Raw genomic sequence first — 14,051 nt, forward strand, 5'->3', positions numbered from 1 at the left:
AACTGGGGGTAATGGAGGGCAAGCAATGGGGGATGAGAACATAGGGGAACAGGAGGTTTGAGCTGGAACAGGGACAGAGTGGGAGAGCAAGAAAAGAGATACCATGATAAATGAAGTCATCATGGGAAAAGGGAGAAACAGAGTGCTAAGGACATTCCCAGGAATCCACAAGGATGACTCCTCCTTAGACTACTGGCAATAGTTGAGAGGATACCTGAGCTCCCTTACTAAGGCTAAATATCCTAACTGTCTTCATAGAGCCCTCATCCAGTGACTGATGGAAGCAGATGCAGAGATCCATGGACAGGCACCAGGCCAAGCTCTAGGAGTCCAATTGATGAGAGAGAAGAGGGATTCTATGAGCAAGGGACATTGATATCATGATGTGAACATGTACAGAGATAGCCAGTCAAACTGGTGGACATGAATGAACTTTGAACCAATAGCTGATGAGCCCCCATAGGACTTGACTAGATGAGACAGTTGTTTAGTTTGAACTGTTTAGGGGGCCCCCAGGCAGTGGGATCGGGACCTGTCCTTGGTGCATGAGCCAGCTTTTTGTTGCCTAGTGCCTATGATGGGACACTTTGCGCAGCCTTGGTGCAGGGAGGAGGGCCTTGGACCTGCCTTATCTGAATGTACCAGGCTTTGTTGACTTCCCATGGGAGACCTTGCCTTGGAAGAGGTGGGAATGGGGGATGGGCTGGGGAGGAGGCTAGAGGGCAGGAGGAGGAAGGAGAGGGAAATCTGTGGATGGTATGTAAAATCAATAGAAAATCTCTTAATAATAATAATAAAAGAAAAAATATCAAATACACTAAAAATATATTCAACTGAATGATTATGTCAGTAGCAATAACACTGTTCATAATTTCCTTAAAATATACCAAGTACTACATACAGTAAAGGGACTTAACAGAAGTGGAACACAGGGCCTGCACTCATGGGCCCTTCAATGCTATAGTCTATAGTGGATGCTGGACTGCTTTTTCACATAATGTCCATGTCAGGAAAATGCTTATGAGTTTTTCTCAAGATTTGTTCTGAATGAACACCATTATCTTTCTGTGAGCCTAACACACTTAATCTCCTATTATGACAATTACATTTGATTTCCCCTCAAATGAGGATGACAAGTTTGTGTTGTCAAAACATTAAATCTGCAACCATTCTTAGTTACAGGGACACAAAGGCTGAAGTGTTTATTGTGTTATTTTAGAGTAAGGAAATGGGCATTTGCATTACCTCATAACTCAGAGAATTTGAGTTTGTCACAGAACAAACCTTTTGATTCTAAAGACAGCATGGTTTATTCATGTCAGCTTGCTGATACAGCTTGATAGAGAAAGGAGGTCCAAAGTTAATGGAGGTGTTGTTAACTTATCTAGTGCCCCATCACCTAAAGTTTGTTGGATACAGGTGTTGTTCACTATGTACACTAAAGGTACAGCATCAATATCTGGGTCACACTTTCATAGATGACTATCATCTAATCACAAAAGAACTAGGAAACTAGGAGCAATGGTACAGGAAAGGCCTTATTACCAAGTATGTCTAAAAGAGTGTACACTGTATCATTCTAATAATATTAGTTTTGCTACTATATGCAAAGAATAGTCTGTCTTTGGATGATTGCTATAGAAAATGAAGATAATTCTCTTTCAGTGAGAGTGATAAATGGACTAATATAATAAAGATGTACTTTATCATATCGATTAGTCATGTCTATGCTTCATGAAACCCCCAGAATTTTGGTGACAGAAAAAAAATATCATTGCTGACCAAAATAATGGGATAAAATTGAGAAGGAAAAAAAAGTTAATTTCAAGCTTCAAAGATGATATTATAGGTAATGGAGGTTAAAATAAAATTGAAACTATAAAAGCAATTAAGGTTGCCCCTTTAAGGAGCAATGCATGAAAGATCGTGATAACCTCAACTTGTTCATATTTGCATAGAAAAGGTCACTAGACATCACTGTAATACTAACACAGAACAAGAGACTACCTTGAAGAAGTATATGCCATTACTGGACATGCCAGTCTTCTTAGAATTACAATATATATGATCTTGTAGGATACTATACAATTTTATAACCTTTTAAAGACAAACACGTTTAATTAACATTAATTGATTATTTCTACTAAGAATATTTTTGTTCAGAATACTCATACACTGAGGAGTTTGTTCCTTCAAATTTGCCCTAAATCTCACTGTGTCCCCTAATAAACCATGCAATACTGTGATCAATTACAATCATATCGTTTGTGTGTATTTGTGTTTCTGTGTGTCTTTCAGCACATTACCAAATGTGAATAGAGACTAAGATAAACAGTAGAGTCTGCCTCTGCATTTTCTCCTTACAACTCTTTGTATAATGTGATAGGTTTGAAATACAATGCCAGGCTTAGGAAAGAACAGCATGAGAATGTGCACTGTTGTGTTTTCATTCATTCTCCAAGAGCATTTGAAGAAAGAACTGCTAATTGAAAAATCTGACTCTAGATGGTCTGCAAAAATGAAAGAACTCTATGTCAGTTTACAGACCAAGTGATTCAAAGAGTTCACTCATTGTCATCCTTATAAAAGTTAATGATGTTTGACCCAGTCTGCAGACATTTGTTTGAACAAAGGCATATACAACTGTTAATTCTAATTCCTCTACCTAAAGAGCAATAGTATTCATCTGCTAAGGTTACATGTCAGGAGAGTAAATCAAATTGCATGTTGAATTTCAAGAATGAACATCTGCTTGGAGTACATCAAACAACAGCAGATGCTGCTAAATCAAGTAGCTATCAATCTTAGACTCATAATATCATTGTTGGTGTTCACATTCAAAGTTTGCCTAAAACGGACAAAGCAGATACATTCTTATTCTTTGGCACTTGAAATAAATAAAGGATCAGTGAACAAGAACCCAAATAACACTTAAAGCCAAGTTGTAATATTTAGGAGAAAATGTCATGTAGCAATTATAGAAGCTGATGCATAAGGAGGTAAAGAATACTTTTTGTTATTGGGATTTTATTTATTTTTCCTTTGTTAGTTGTTAGTTCTTTTTGTGGGGGGGGGGAATATAGGTAAAAAATCTTTTTCGCTTTCATGATATTTTAATAGATCTTCCTATTCCAACCTTTACAACCCCAACAAAGGCCCTTCCCATCCGCATTTAACTTAGAGATATTGTCCCTCCTGCATCAAGGCACTCAATCCTTACTTCTCCCTGCAAGATCCCCTTTCTACTTTCCTTTGTTCCAAATGCTTCAAGTAGGACATACAAAACTGAAGCTCTGGGAAAGGATCCACATATTAAATAAGTGTGAAGTTTACCATCCTATGTTCTCTATTATTTTATTTCCAATAAGTGGAAAAATTGATAGATGGCGATATTCTAGTATAAACTTTTTTCTGTTTCTTTTTTTAAATGTATTATAGAGTATATAGGGAGCACACAACTTTAATCCCAGCACTTGGGAGGCAAATACAGGCAGTTCTCCGAGTCTGAAACTAACCTACTTTAGTGAGTGAGTTCCAGGGCAGCCAGGGCTACACAGAGAAATCATGTCTCAAACCCAGCTACCCACCAAAAAAGAAAAAAAAAATACCATCCTTTTAAGATTTCATGAACATTGCAGAAAATGGATGGGAAAAGAGTAAGAGCCAGAGGGTGAGGGGAAGGGCTATAACTCTGAATGCTAACACTGAATACAGAGAAGTCTGGCCATACTACTTGTCTGCTGTACTGGAAGTAAAGGAATCACAGGACCACATACTGATGATCTTTTGGTAACTGACAGATTATGGAAAAGTGGGTGGCATGGCTCCCACAGGTGAGCACATCAGGTTGAAATTGTGAAGTAATAAAATATGCATATTACAAATGCATGATTCACCTTTGAATCTTTGAGTCTTCCATTTGATAGACTGCTAAGTTGTGGGAAACTAAATTTAAGTAATGTTGTAGTCCTTTAAAAAAAAATTTACATCTGCATATCTGAAGCCTGGGTCCACAAATAAGTGAGCCCATGTGGCATTTGTCTTTTTTGTGTTTTTTGTTTTTTGTTTTGTTTTTTTTTTGTTTTGTTTTTTGTTTTGTTTTTTTTCTCTGTGTAGCTCTGTGTAGCTTTGCGCAACTCGCTTTGGAGACCAGGCTGGCCTCGAACTCACAGAGATCCACCTGCCTCTGCCTCCCAAGTGCTGGGATTAAAGGCATGCGCCACCACCGCCTGGCTGCATTTGTCTTTCTTAATCAACCCAGATAGATGTTGTTAAGTCTTATCATAGAGTCATGACTTAAAATATTAAGGCCATTGATCATTTTTGCTTAAATTGTTGACACCTAGTTATGCTCACAGAAGTAGACTGTGTTCAGTATATTGAGTCTTCATTCTCAATTTAAAACAAAACACTAATAACAAAACACTTGCTTTAACAGAGTCTTAGTGTCTCTCAGTGAAAAAATCCAAACGCACAGATCTAGTACAGTATCAGTAAGGTAAATACACTTCTCCCATCTTGCTGACATGCTGGAAATACTTAGGCATGCCATATGTACACAGAATTTTAAATCATTATCAAACTATCCAACTAAAAAAGGTAAGCCATCCTTTTTTTTTTAAACCATAATTATTATACAGTGAACTCAAAATTTGACTACTCTACTCACTAATAACAAGGATCAAGTGCTGGGAGGGTAGAGAATGCTTTTGCCACATCAATTAGAACGTTATTAACCTTTATAGCGTTATAAATGATGATGAAGGCTCTTCTTCTAATTAAAAGTGCTTTGTACCTTTTTGAGATAATGAGTTTCCACCTCCCCTTCAACCAAGGCAAGGGCTCAAGTGCACTAAACTCCGAAGCTGCATGGGTTCTTTAACCAGCACCGTGTTGCCTTTGGTCCAAACTGATCTAATTTTGCTTATGAAAACCTTGCCTATATTGCATAAAATATGAGGGAATGGGCCCCTTGTAAACTTGAGCATTCTCCTAATAACCTATTCCATGTGAAAGTTTCAAAATATAAATGTAAAGAAAGAGCTCCTTTATTTTGAAGTTCAAAAATTCCCTGCACATCTTAAATATTACACATATCTCTCCCAAGTCTTAGAACCTGTGCTCTACCAGTAGCATGATTCCATTTGTCCTTTCTCTTAGTTGTGGACTTATCAACAACATATTTAATCGTGAATTTGATTTATTATTGGGGAAGCAATATTTAAAAGTTTAAAGACCCGTCATATTTCTCCTAAGAAAATGATTAATTCTTTTGCTGAGAGGCTTCTTTTATATATGCTGATAAGTGATCTTCAAGATGATAAATAATTCCAATTAATATTAATCAAATATGTTCTTCATGCCACATGTGTGCCCTTTACAGACTCAATCCTTTCCATATAATGTACGCACAAAATATGTTCCAATTTGAAAAACACCTTCTTGGTTACATTTCACTTTATATTTACATCCAATGTGCTATAAAAATGTTAATTTGCATAAAAATTATATTTAAAACATACACTGATAAAATTGTAGTTTTTTTGTTTGTTTGTTTGTTTTTTATGCTTTGACCCTTCGATTCTTTTGGGGACCACCATCCAGCTTTCAAATAAATACACACGCATGGAGTCTTGTTCTTTTTTATGAAGGCCTAGGCTTAGCTTAGCTTATTTCTAGCCAGCTTTTCTTAAATTATACGATCTATCTTTTGCCTCTGGCTTTTGTCTTTCTCTATTTCTGTATGCCATTCTTTACTCCTTTCTCTGTGGCTCCTTGTCTAATCTGGGTAGCTGGGTGGCTGGGTAGCTGGCCCTTTGGACTCTTCCTTTCCTCTTTTTTTCTCTTTTTCCTCAATCTCTTTTTCTTCTTCTACTTATTCTCTCTGTCTGTCAGTCCCTCCTATCCTTTCTTGTGTCTTGCTATTGGCCATTTAGCCCTTTATTAGACCAATCAGGTGTTTTATAGACAGGCAAAGTAAGAGATTCACAGAGTTAAACACATGCAACATAAAAGAACACAACACATCTTTGCACCATTAAAACAAATGTTGCATAGCTAAAAAAAGTAACACATCTTAAAATAATATTCTACAACATAAAATCATGTTTAGAATGAGCAGGATCCTAAGAAAGTACTCGGGTTTAAAGATTTGTAAAGCTATATGTGATAAAAGAGTTATAATTATTATGAGTTTTTAGACTCATCAGATCCACAGAACAACAGACTTAAAAGATAATTTTCTATCAGTATATTCAAGACTCAGTTTTGCCAAAACAATTCTAATTTTTTAATAATTTTCTTACAGTTTATATGCCTTTACATATTAAACATTGATTCCATATAATATTTGTGATATATGCACATACATATTATATCACTTTTTCTTGTTTTACCTTGATGAAGTCTGATTATGCAGGAATAACTAATGTGCTTACCTAAAAAAAGAAACAAGACAAAAAAAATAAGATGTTAGTTTCAAAGAGATACTATTTCAAAGCTGGAACTGGGCAAAATAAGACAGGTTAGACACTAACCACAGTTGTCCTTCCAAACTCTCTCTTCCTATGCTCCCCAGGGGTCTTTATGGATGTGACCAAATCAATTAAAGGAAGTTCTATGCAAAACTGCACAGGCAATATCTGCATCAAGCAGCAGCAGAAGAGGTATGGTATGCTTCTTTGTTATAGCCTCAGAAGCCCAGCCATAGCGCTGTGCAGAAGGATCTTGTTCAGAATAGAATAACTGGGATCAAATTTACATATTTATATTATCTTAATTATAAGATGTAATTACGTCAACAAGATTAGTATGAGTGGATTTACTAAGTAGAGTATGAGTCAAATGGTATATTTTATTTTTAGTGTCATGACTGGTATCAAAATACTATGGGATGTCATTAAAAAAAAAACTTTCTCCACTACATTAAGCAAACTTGATATATGAACACAGGACACAGATTTTGATTTGCCTTGAAATGTAAAGAAATAACATGCTCAATGATGCAGGGATAGCATTTGGCTGTAAATATCCTATGTTAATGTTACTGACTTGATATTCCTCTACAAATCGAGGTTTTCATGCTGTTGAATTTGTTCTAAAATTAACAGTCATGTGTGATTCACCCCTTGGAACTTTCAGGTAAACAATCAAAATATATGTCATCATAAAGTGATTCCACTAATAAAATATTCTACAATGGAATGTTCTAGAGTTTTCTGACCTAATGTAAATTTATAACTGGCTCTATGAATACTCTGTAATTGTATTCAAATAAGTATTTTTATTTCAAAATTGCAAAGGCAAAACAATATTTCCATGTATATTTTTATTGAGTTGAAGGTGGTTAATCTAGTCAGTTCTCACTTACCACTAGCATACAATTAATCAAATATAAACTATCAGCAAAATGCTGGAGCAATTGCATTATTTCTCCAAAGATCTAAGCATCCCACTACAAATGCATCATACTCTCTTCTCCTCCAGAATCAATGAAGCATTGTAAATACATGAACCTGGAGACTGGGCAATGCAGGTCTGTTTAGAAACAGGATAAGTACTGATGGATGTGTCTGAAGAATTACGTTATGAAACATCTGGGCATCCCTAGATGTAGATTAGGTCTGTAAATATTACTATTTCTACTTCATATTAGAATAGTAAAATGTACAGTTGAGTAATTAAATTATTAGCATAATATTAGAGAACATCCATTGTACTTAAAAATGGAAAGTGTCTTTTTTTCCCATCCACATCCAAATTGGAGAAAGCACCTGAAATATTTATGATAACTTAAACCTATGGGTGTTGTCAGTCAGTGTTTATTTATACAGAACGATATCCACAACAGTGCTGTGTAATTTTTGTTGGTATTATTAACTGTTTTCTGGTTTGGGAGTTTGAGCTCAGGGATCACACATGTTGGGAAAGTATCCCTGAGTTAGTGTAAGACCAAGGTGTAGATGGACACACATGTCTATGTTACCCAATGGATGACATTAGACATTCCAAATTTGTAAGGAAGTATCAGTATAATGTCTTACAAGTGTTATTATTGGTAAATTATACAGGTAAAGTCTGTTAAAATTCATTTTTTGAAAATCTTTAATATACATTATTATGTATTCTTTAGCAGTATGTGTTTTATACTGAATACTTCAAACTACAGATCATGAGCAAGCATCCTTTACATTCTATGTATTGTTTGCTAGTGTCTGAGTCCATTGAGATGAACAAAACACCTAAATTTATTTCCCACCCCCAACTCCTTAGAGATCCTCTCAATTTCCCTATCCACCCAAATCCATATCCTTTTCCCTCTCTCTTTATGAATCCAAACAAAAAACATACAACAACAACAAAAAACAAGAAACTTACAATATCTCTCTCTCTGTCTCTCTGTCTCTGTCTCTGTCTCTGTCTGTCTGTCTCTCTCTCTCTCTCTCTCTCTCTCTCTCTCTCTCCCTCACACACACACACACACACACACACACACACACACACACACACACACACACACACAAGCAAAAGACTAATAAAAAAAAAAAAAGAAAAGCCCAAACAAAGCTGTAGTGTCAAAAACATCAAGTCTACGAAAATACTATTCAGTTCCTTTTGTGTTAGACAACCCTTGGGCATGGGGTTTACACAAAAGTGTAGTTTCTATGCTCAGTGAGACTCCATTGGAGAAATTGCTTTTCCATTGGTAGCAGGTAACAACTATAAATAGCTTCGTAGTTAGGGTGAAAGCTGGTGTCTATTCCTCCTTCTCTCACGGTGACCCCATTTGGCTTGAATATTTGCAGGCCTTGTGCATGCCTGTCACACCCTCAGCTCACATGTGCATCAACCCTGCTGTGTCTGGAGAAAAGTGTATACATGTAGTGGAAAGTTAAATAATAAATAAATATTTCCATAAATAAATAAACAATTGAGATAACCTCATAGAAGAATGAAAAAAAAACTATTAGTATAACTGATGTCTAATAAAATCCGTAAGAGCTATGTGTTGAAAGTGCAGGATAGAATGTTTTGTTTGCATGATTGGCTGCTATGCTTTTAGTTTGCAAAGCTCAAAAAAAAATTCACTAAAGTTTTTAAAATTAAAACTGGAAGAAAGCAACAGTGTTTTGTAGTTCAATATACTGGAATGCTACATCAATAGGACATTAAGGAGCAATTTTTGGCAATTTTGGGCATGTAACACAACAATTCTACACTGCTATTTACCAATAAAACTGTAATTCATTTTACATAATGTCTCTTTTGAGAGGTAGAATTTCTAATTGGAATATGCTGATTTTCTAATTAACATGGTTAAGGCAGATCTGCACAATTTAGGTACATTTCAGTTTCCTTTGGTTGTACGTCTCTTACAGGCACACAAATCGAAAAACAGATTATTTTCCTTTGTAACCTATGTAAGATTCTTCAATTCTTCAAGCGGTAACATATCAGATATTCACTGCTTATATAAAGGAGATTTAGAAGCAGTCTGTTATTTGCTACATTGATTTTGACCCATAACTATCTCATCACCCTCCATGGAATCAAATGTGTGTATGAGTATTCATTCTCATTTTGTGCTCCATTATATATATTTGAGATAATCTGGGCAGTGAGCCCAGATTGCTTCATTTTTTGTTGTTGTTTATTTGTAGACTGTCCTAGATTCTTGGGAGAGGGCACATTGTAAGTTATTACCATAATTATAGGGAGATTGGCATTCTGTGACTTTAATATAAGAAAATTCTACCATTATTTTATAAGAAACTGATTACCATGTATTTAGAGTACTTTATTATAAGGATAAAGTATTTTAATTTCAGCACTGCCTGAATTTCTAGACTATGTTCAGGGCATGGTATCATTTTAAATTGTTTTAGTCTATGCTCAAAATCAGAAGTCTGTTTAGAGATAGGCATTGGCTCATTAGCAATTTATTTACTAATGCCACACATCCCTTGATGTGATTGTATAGAATAGAATGTTGCTAACAAGCCATCAGTTTTAATGCAGGACACACTTTCAGAAACCTGGTTGAAGAAAAACCACAATTAAATTAATATATAGACATGAGCTCCTGTATTTAGTGATGATTGCAACTTGAATCTATTAATCATGTCATCTGTTGAGTGTTTACCTAAAACTCTTATCGGAAAGTTTGGGTCAGCCCTGTGTGGTGATTCCTAGTGTCCTTCATTAGTGGTTGTCTACATAAATCCCTCAACCCTACACATTAATCCTCCAATGTCTACATGTATAAGATTAAGATGTGTGTTTTGGGGAGATGGATAAAAAAAGAGGAGAAAGTTTAGGTGTCTTCAGTTTATATTTGAATGTCAATAGGTAGAACTTACAATGATTTCCTTGGGTTCAAGAAGTTCTTGCATTCTACCTAATGTTCCTTTTACTTTTTTAAAATCATTATTCTTCCTTATTTCTTAAAAGAGAAGCACATCCTTTATGATAACAGAAACTAAAATGAGATTCAACACATAAGATTCTTATGGTATATGCAAATCTCATATTGAAATTTAACTTGCAATGGTTTGTCTTGATTTTAGATATTGATTTCAGGCTTTTTTTTCTGCTAAACCTGTAGGTGTAGACACAGACTAACAGACACACACACACACACACACACACACACACACACACACACACACACACAAATGCTAGGGTCAAAGGATTTATTTCCCTTGAGAATTAGTCACCTATGTGACTCCTTTTCTACTTTCAACTTATATGTTAGAATTTCTAACATCTAAACTACTAAACTGAAGTCACTTCTTAACTTTGCAACAAGCCCAGTGACTTTTATATTGTGTCCCTTTCTATGGGACTTGCAGTCTCTGTTAAGGATATGCCAGCAGTATCCCAGCCTCAATCAAATCCTACTGTTTTATTTTCTCTTTTAAATTCTTTTCCCCCTGAAATCTTCTTTTTCACTCTAATTAAGGCTTGTAAGGTGACCCTCATGCCTCTCAGGTCCAATTACAGTGGATACTTAGAAACTGATTTTGTAGAAAAGCAGTGACCCTTCACTTTTGCCCACAAAGTAACATAATGAAGAAAGAAGCCCGGGATTGAATTGTTGTCTTTTGTATCTTTCTCCTTCGCTTTCTGGCAGATATCTGCTACTATGCAAATATGCATGATAATTATGCAAATAGTAAGTATCTGCTTAAAATACATGATACCTAGCCTACATTCTCCCAGACCTGAAAGCACTAATGTTAGAGTAACTATGGCTTAGTACTGTTAACATTTCCTACCAATGTCCTGTTCCAAATATCACAAAGATGCCTTAAAGTCTCTAGTAATTGTACTAAACCTGCAATCACCTTGATTCCCATAACAGCAAAGCCTAAAGGACAGATCACTATATGATAAGATGTCCTTCAGAAAGGAGCAATCAGGTCATAGGAACTATAATGTCCCTGTAAACACTGGCCTCTGCAACTGTTTATGTACAAAGAAAAACCAAAAAGTTTTAATAATATGCAATTTCACAATCATGATATGGTATATCTCCAAAGTTCAAATCAGGAAACAATACATGCTTGTGGAAGCCCACTTCTGAAATTCACTGATTTCACTCACTGTACTACATCTCTTTCTTGTTATGTATTGAAGGTTATATAATTAATCACAAAATAGCTTTCATAATGAGACATAGTAGGCAATATGAGAATCATCTTTAAGTTAAATTTCAGCTAATATCTGCAACTCTTAAAAGCTCTGGTAAGCAGTAACTCAACTTAAAATATATACTATAAAATTTTATTAATAGTTGGCATGTTTGGTATCTTATTATTAAAATTGCCTGTTATTCCTGAGATAAGAGTATTTATTAACGTCCTTACTATGTTGAGATTATAAGAAGCATTGGCATATGCAAATCTGTACATGGAATCTTGCTGAAGAATAAAAGGAAAGAAATCCTTCTGTCACTCTTCCAATCAATATGGGAGAAGCAAGAAATATAAAAATCAATATATTGATCAAGATTTTATGGTTCAATATTGTTGAATAATGGAAAGGATAGACTTGAAAATTGACACATCATAGTGGTTTTAAATAATGTTTGTATCTAAAGAATTCTTCAAAACAGACATATTATTCACCTTGTTCTGTTTAAAAAGTAGATGCAGATTTTTTAAAAGAAATAAAAAATAAGTTACAACTATATCTGTACAGCATGACTCAAATAAAAATTTAGACATAAATGTTCCTAGTTTACTTTTATACATTTCTCTTTCAACTATAATTAATCTATTTAAAATTTACATTTTTTGATAAATTACTGTGTGTTAAAGTCAAATATTTTGTGTCAAACCTATGGTTACATTTGTTGTGTTATGAATTATATTTTGCTGCTTGATTATATATTGATAATTTTATGTTCATTCACAGACACACACACACACACATATATATTAGTGCACTAATCATTGAAACATATGTCAATATGCCAATAGTTCAATCTAACATGAACACTGATTAAAAAACAGCAAGCCAAAGGATATTTTAGATTAAATACCAGAAGTTTTACTTTTACAAATTAAAATAAAAAAACTTTGAGATCATTTCTTTCAAAGTGCCTACTATGTTATTTTATATTTCAAGAGGTGCTGTATTGGCGTTCGGTTGTAGAAAGCATTGGCACTGGAAGTGGGAAGTTAGTACTGTGTGTCTTGCTCCAGCTTACATTCTAAACAGATGTCAAGCTTACTCACATCATCAGATCTGGCCAACCACTTTATTTCATGCAGACCATCTCTGAATTTGACTTTTCACTGACTTCAAATGTTACACACTAAAGAACACTAAACTAAGCAGAACATACAAGTGGCATAAAGTAATGAAGCACCAGAGTCAAGACAGTTGTTCATTTGTTAGATTTTCTTCTTCTCTGACTATGTTAGATACCAGGTTCTCAAAAGGATTGATATTGGATAACCCTTGTTATGAAAAATGGAGGAGTGGTTACTTCACTTCACACTTCTGAAATGATGCTCTAAGTTCCATAACTATTGCAATAAATAAATCACTCATCATAAATTAAAAAAAATGAAGAAGTGTATCTAAAAAAAGAGGGAATAGGAAAAGCTATGTTTAAAAAGAGAAAAATCTGAATTATAGAGGTGAAATTATAAATTTAAGATTAATATATGTATACACATACATGCATACATACATATCTATCTATCTATCTATTTCTTTATTTATTTATAACTATGGCAACTCCTGTAATCCTAATACACTGAAGATGAGCCAAAAATTCTCTCAAATTCACGGTTTCATTTTATAGAGAAATCCTATATCAAAGCAAAAGAATAAACAAAATAAAAATAAATAAAACAAATAACAAAAATTACTAAAGATTTTTTTATTACTATGTAATTAGATTTAAGATATAGCTTGTTAAGGGAGAATAGACAATCAGTTAGACAAGCAAAAATTAATAAGCATATATAGTATAATATTATATATATATATATATATATATACATACTAAATTTTTTATTTTTATATATGGTCTCCAATATCTCATTTATGTTTGATGCTTATTCTCTTATTTTACAGTAGAGGCTCAGAGAAATCATGGCAAAAAAGCAAGAGAAACAAAAGTATATATGATCATCATGATTATTTCTCCATGGAAGAAGTTCTGTAACTTGACTAGATGCCCTAACCACCTGAAAACCTCTGGAAAAAAACAAATCACAAACAGGTCTGCACAGACTCACTAGCTGCCATTGCATTGTCTGACTAGTGTCCCTCCTCTAAAGCTTTCAAAGCCTTCTCATATAACATTAGGGAGATGATTTATTCTGAGTTTCCACGTGTTAGTTATGTCCTTTTCTGTTTGTGTTAATCATGGCTTCTTCTTTTAGTAACTTTGCCAGCAAATTTGCTTACAGACTACATTTGAGGAAGATATCACATAAAAGACTATGTCATATCTGTACACATGTATACCAATTCTGTTCTACCATAATATACTCTACCCCAATTAGTAAAAGTCAGTAATGTTTATAGCCATT

At 34.4% G+C, this 14,051-nt stretch overlaps 1 protein-coding gene across 1 annotated transcript in view; it reads right to left on the minus strand.

Moving 5' to 3' along the window:
- The window catches only part of Cadm2 (cell adhesion molecule 2), a 974,322-nt gene that overhangs the window by 489,678 nt on the left and 470,593 nt on the right, over positions 1-14,051 (minus strand). The window contains exon 2 of the mRNA XM_052740982.1: positions 6,396-6,437. Within this exon, the coding sequence (XP_052596942.1) occupies positions 6,396-6,437 (42 nt within the window). The remainder of the gene's footprint in view (positions 1-6,395; positions 6,438-14,051) is intronic.

Source organism: Peromyscus californicus, unplaced genomic scaffold (assembly GCF_007827085.1).
Source record: "Peromyscus californicus insignis strain IS unplaced genomic scaffold, ASM782708v3 Scaffold_16__1_contigs__length_79575227, whole genome shotgun sequence".
Lineage (NCBI taxonomy): Eukaryota > Metazoa > Chordata > Mammalia > Rodentia > Cricetidae > Peromyscus > Peromyscus californicus.